Source organism: Lactuca virosa, chromosome 2 (genome assembly GCF_052849685.1).
Source record: "Lactuca virosa cultivar CGN04683 chromosome 2, Lactuca_virosa_CGN04683_v6, whole genome shotgun sequence".
Lineage (NCBI taxonomy): Eukaryota > Viridiplantae > Streptophyta > Magnoliopsida > Asterales > Asteraceae > Lactuca > Lactuca virosa.
The window spans coordinates 126,794,103-126,800,241 of NC_136427.1; the positions used below are offsets into that span (position 1 = coordinate 126,794,103).

The 6,139-nt window shown below is 35.0% G+C and overlaps 1 protein-coding gene across 5 annotated transcripts; it reads right to left on the minus strand.

Annotated features, from left to right (window-relative positions):
* Positions 1-1,092: 1,092 nt before the first annotated feature.
* LOC145156497 (uncharacterized) lies at positions 1,093-3,422 on the minus strand. Of its 5 annotated transcripts, XM_079075833.1 has the most exons (6): positions 3,405-3,422; positions 3,118-3,275; positions 1,950-2,642; positions 1,645-1,842; positions 1,440-1,580; positions 1,093-1,336 (listed from the first exon to the last, which is right to left on the minus strand). In XM_079075833.1, exons 2-6 carry the CDS (start codon positions 3,157-3,159, stop codon positions 1,223-1,225), a joined length of 1,188 nt encoding a protein of 395 aa, XP_078931959.1. In that variant the 5' UTR covers positions 3,160-3,275; positions 3,405-3,422; the 3' UTR covers positions 1,093-1,222. The 5 variants fall into 5 exon arrangements, with proteins under 5 accessions (XP_078931959.1, XP_078931963.1, XP_078931958.1 ...); XM_079075837.1 differs by lacking the exons at positions 3,118-3,275; positions 3,405-3,422 and adding an exon at positions 2,732-2,856 and having other exon boundaries at positions 1,645-1,821; XM_079075832.1 differs by lacking the exons at positions 3,118-3,275; positions 3,405-3,422 and adding an exon at positions 2,732-2,856.
* Between the last annotated feature and the right edge of the window lie 2,717 nt (positions 3,423-6,139).

Sequence of the window (6,139 nt, forward strand, 5' to 3'; positions counted from 1 at the left end):
TAACTATTTTTTTATTTTTTATTATGATGATGTGATGTTTTATTTCATATTTTCTTCAACTACGTATACAAATGCGAAAACGCCATGTTAAGAGTAAAAAATACTCAAATTGAACAAAAGTTGATTACTTTTATCACACGTGAAAAGGTTTGGGTTGGGATGTTGACATTAATATGCTTTAATCTATTAAAATATCATATAAATAAATAATAATTTGTATATGAAATCGATATTACTATATTAATTAATGATCTTATATCATATGACATAAGTGATTTGGTTCGTTTCGTAACTATTTTTCTTAATATTCTTTTACCTATTAAGAACTATATATAAAAAGGTTAACTGAAAACATCATTCAAAGTTTTAATAGTAATTATTAGTTTTTAATTTTTAACTTCTAATGTTTTTTAATTATGTAAAAATATATTAAAGTTAATAAGTTCTTCTTTTTTATAATTACAGTTCATATAATTTTACGACGATGATCACCTTTTAGTTAATTCACATTTTCATTTTATAACATAATTATATATCGATATTGATATAAACTTATTAAAAGTAAAAAAAAAATATTAATTATTATAAGTTTGACTATGATGTTTGATGATAAAAAATATTAAAAAAAATGAATTATTAAATCATAAGCAATGGGTTCTCACAATTCAGTTTCGTATTTTCTATTCGAATTAACCGTTTACTTATGGGTAAAATATAACTCAGTTCGTTCATATCAACGGGTTAACAATTATAGCTTTACGGTACGTAGGAAAGGCTTGAAATCAATTAATTAATTAACAAGTCACAAAGAGACATAAAACCATTTAAGACATAAAAAACAACCAAAAAGAGTAAGTCATTTGCAAGCCCACATAATTACTACTCGGTGAATATTCCCAACAAAGCAATGAAGAAGCGCTGGCGAGATTGGATATGTTGATTAGTACTAACATCTAACTCAACACATGTTCTTCTATGTGCATGCATACTTTGAAAATGATTTTTATTGACAATGAAGCATTATATACAAAAATGTCATGAGAGCGTATATATAGAGTTTGATAACTAGGTTCCACTCCTGTAGACCGATGATTACGAGCTTTAATAAACTTGACCCCATTATTATGTGTCATATATATAATGTAGCTATATATGTACAGATCCTATATATTCCATCACAGGTACGTTCCTGCAAAACTGTACTACATTTTCATCCAACGCATCAAATCAAATAAGACTGGATTGGATAGTTGCTGCATCTTAATGAATTGTGTATGTGCGAAAATATATCCGACGAATCCAGATTCTCATGAGCTTCTTCCTTCACCACCACCTGCTGCATGCTCATCAACATACAAAACGTTGCAGGAGTTTGATGTTAAAAAGATGAATCATGTTAATGTTTAATTAATGGAGATGAGAGATGCTTAATTTCTTACCTGGACGGTTTTTACATCTTCATCAGTGTCTTCTTCGTGGGTGTTGCAAGTGCTTCTGTGATGCTCTCCAAATTCGTCGTTCTTGGCGAACCTTCCCCTCACTCTAGGCCTGCTGTCTGCTAGAGTTTTTCGGCATGCATACTGTAAGAAAATTTGTGGTTAGAAAATGGTAAACGAAAGTGTAAGATAAGTGGGAATTGTGTACCTTGATCTTCTTGCTGAAGTTTCTTTCGTTTCTTTTTTTCATATATCTATGAATCTTTTCTTTTCGTTCTTCGCTGGTGAGTTTGTTGGCCACTCTGAAGCTTTCCGATTCCAAGCTCGTGATTTCTGGAGGTGCTAAAGGTGGATTGCAGCTTCCGACTCCATTGTTAACCAGATGCTGGCTTTCATTACTAAGTGTCTTAATTTCCACGCAAATCCACGACAGAAAGTTTCAAAATACATGAATATATATATGGAAATTAACAGGATCATGAATCTTGATCGAGTTAATTAAAGATTAATTACCTGAAGTTCATTAGAATTGTAATGGCGTGGGAGGGTATCTGGACAGAAGATGCCACTGTTATCACCTTGGAAATCGAGTTCATGAGCTTGAAGTTCGTTTGCCAACGACAAATTCCCACTGAAAATTCCACAATTGTCGACATGTAAGATAGGGTTTGAGTTTCCTGATGGAAGGTAGGGATGATCCATGAAACACTGATTATTAGGGGACGAATTAGGGTTGTTCAAACGCATGCACTTAGAAGGTGGGATGGAAGATAGGCAGTCATCTTCGCAGACCATGGGTCCCATAATGGATAAAACGTCCGCATGATCATTTGGATGAGGGTATGAAGGAATAGGCCCATCGGTCGCTAGTGAAATCTGGTTTTGGAGTAGAGAGAGATCGAACTGATCTTGATGACTAAACGGATAGTGAGGGAGGGTTGTGAAGTCTATAGGGGCAGAAAGGTCATTTTCTATAAGTTTTTCTTGGAACAAGTCGGTGTTGGCTGATGTGGTGGCGGTGTTAGGAGGCGTTGGGTATTTCATCATATCAGAAGGGAAAGAGAGGTTTTTTACGTATGATGATGATTGTTCTTCATAGCAACAATTCAATGTAGATGCAATCTCGGAGTTGTGTATAGTTTCTTGGAATAACTCCGATTCACAGAATTCCAATATCTGAGCGCTAAGAGGACTCGATACTTGTTCCTGTTATCACAAAAAAAACTATTAAATTAAACTAATAATAATTAGGTATAGACCTTAAACATATCAACGTATTGTACACAATTTCGTACATAACTCTTCATTTGGACTTCTATGCATGTGTGATTACTTATCATAGATGGACTTTAATACCATAACTTAAAGCTAACATCACCGTCGATCGTGACAAAGATATTGATACTAAAAGAAGAGATATGGGTGATTACTACATAGAAAATGACATATTGTTAATTTGTTTGGTAGAATGATTGAATTTAGGCACACGGGGGGAGATGTTCTTCTTGTAGACGTCGACATATCGATAAACGACAAACTAGATAAATCGAAATGAAATGAAATATTTTCATTAAGTCCTTCGCTAACCTTATGGTCTTAATTTCAAGATTATAAGTGAATGAATACCTTACTTATACGTATGTACTACAACAAATTCATGAAAAAAGGTGATTTAATTTACCATAGGAGGTTGGTCAGGCGGATGTACAACGTCTTGCAACATTCTTCTTTGTTTATATGTCGAAATGTTTTAATAAAACAAGTCGTAGGAGCAATGGAGATTTGGAATTGAAATCTGTAGCTTCTGAAAACCTTGTCGTGTATGATCCAAGTAAATGTCTGAAACCATCCAAAACTCCATGAGAAATAGTTTTAGATTTAAAAATACTAATAAAAGTAACAAAATTAACAGAAAATTGCTTTTTTGAGAGAGAAAAAAGGAAGAGAGAGGGAGGGAGAGAGACAAACGAGTAAGATGGAACAAACGTACGTTAGATTGGTGAACGAAAGGAAGGTTTGTTATATAAGGTTACATGCATAATGTCCGTACAATGTATTTGTTCTCCTACAACCTCTCGGAGCCACAAATTACGTATGGCTTTGTCCCATGTTCTTGCTCACGTAGCAACAAATCAGTCAACCGTTTTATCTAGTTGAATTTATTTGACACGTCGAAAATAAAATTTTTTAATAGTAACTACATATTTTTCATACATGCATACATATCTAATGTACATATTGAATTGAAAAATTAAGAAACGGATGAAAAGGGGGCAAGTGATTTCCAAAAATATCGAGCTACTAAAATTTAGATATTTAAGTTCCAAACCACACTTTATTAGGTGATGAATGGGTATGGGAGAATAAAGTGAACAAAAAAGAACAATTGCACACCAAATCTTTTGATTCCAAGTGCGTAGCTAGCTAGGTCTAGGCCTATGAAGTTTTTGCTTTGTATCTACTTGGTTAAGTTTTAAAGAACAAAAAGACCATCTCCATTAGGTAATTCCTTGAACCCACATTCTTCAATCATATAGAAGATAAAAAGAATCAATAAACACCCCACGAAGCTTTTGTTCTTTCAAAGATGGTTATGATGTCTTGGTCACTTATCTCCTCGATCACCGCCCTTTGGCACATCTTCCATTTATCTTCTTCTGGAAAAATTCTTTGCCTTTCGAATCTTGAGATGTATGTTGTGGGTGAAGATTGAATAGGTAGCTTCGATGTGTTATATATAGTTGAAATATTTGCCAACAAGAAAACAATTCTTAGTGCTTTTAGGTTTACAGCTTGACAAAATTATTTTTGTCGATTTGACTGTGCGACATGACAATGATTATAGATAACCTAACAAAAACTGTGTCCATTAGCAACACGGCTTAAATCATGGGTTAATAGATTTTAACTCAACATAGTGAAAACCATGATATGATGACAACGATTTTAAGAATATGAAACTAAAAATTAGACTCGTAAACCAAATCCTTCCAAATAAACAGACTACTAACGGAATTAACCGAAATAGTAAACGACCATTAACAGACTCAACTATTACCCCTCACCCCCCAAGATGAGATTTGAAAATATTCCGCAAAGCCAACTTAGACATGATTGGTAAAAACATATCTTGGTAGTGGCTTGGTAAAAACGTCACTTCACTAATGAGTCATTGAAATCAACATGGGCTTAATGGTATGTCTAATGCCCGTGTTTCTAGGCTAGACATTAATATTGATGTGATAGTCTAGGTTAACCTTTGTAATTCATTTTGAAGAAATGAAGAGGAATTATGTGATTATTATGTGAATTATGTGTTTTATGCTTAATTATTAGGATTTAATTAATTAAGAGTAAAAATGAGCGTCGAAAATAAATATTAGATAAAGCCGATATCTATTAAGAAAGTTGTAGTGGTCGTTACAATGATTACGGATATATAAAGAATGCCGAAATCCGAGTTATAACGAAGAAGTTATGATTTTTCTAAGTTCCAGCTTAGAAGTAGACAGCTAAAAACTAGAATTTTAGATCGAGTGATTTTTAGCCGATACAACCTAAACGAGAATCGAAGGTCTCATCAATAGTAGCACAACGGTAAAAAGACAGACGAAAACGGACGTCGGATGAAGAAGTTATGAATTTTTAACGGATTTCCTGTCCCGGTCTATTAAAAATAATAATATAAAAAATAAAGTCAAAATTAGCCGACGAAGTCTAAACGAAAGTTGTAGAGCGTAATTTTACCTACGCGTGCATATAAAGAATGTCAAAAACGGAGCCCGTATGCGAAAGTTATGGATTTTAGAAGTTTGGGGCACAAAAATCGAGAAAAATCCCATTACCCGAGAAATTTCGCATGGATAAGTCCGACCCATGACTCATCCGAAGCTGGCTCTGCTGCGTGTCGCATACCTGTTGTTGTCTCATTGGACCGAAGCCAAAGCCAATCCCCATCCGACGCGCAGCTGCTTCCGACGTCGAGTTGTAGGTCCGAACTCGGACGTGTGGCCTCGCATGCGAGACGTGTCCGACGCGTGTCTTCCTCCGGATCTGACCACGTGCCTTCGCCTCCTGATGCCACCTGCCTCGCTGCTGACTCACCTTCTTGGCCGACCTTCGGATTCGCCTATAAATACAAGGCTTGCGAGATCGCCCGGCTAGAATTAAGGATTTGGCATTTTTCACCCCTTTTTCAATATTTTCACCATTTCGACATCCCCCGAAGCCCCGGTATCAATTTTAGCACCCGGAACACGCCCCGAAGTGGCCGAGAAGCCCGATAAATTTATCTTTTCGGTTTCGAAGCCCGACCCTTGCAGAGCCCGGTTTCTCAATAAAACTCCCGGTTTTATTATAAACGATCGTTTTAGGAAACGAATTGCTGCCCGATGATCATCAAATCATGTGAGTGTATAGTCACTTTCATCTTACACATAATTTTATATAAAATACGTGCTATGTGTATATATGTTGTCTATTTATTTGAAATGGATGTTGAATGGATGTTTTATACATGTTTAAAATAATTTAAAATGTATATATATTTTATCTTCAAATATGTTGGGTAAAACATGGGAAGATAAAGGATGATGGATAAAAGTACAGTATAGATGTACGTTGGTAGCTATGAATTTAGTACAGTACAGATGTACGTTGGTAGCTATAGATTTAGTACGTTGGCAGCTAAGGACCTAGTGCCT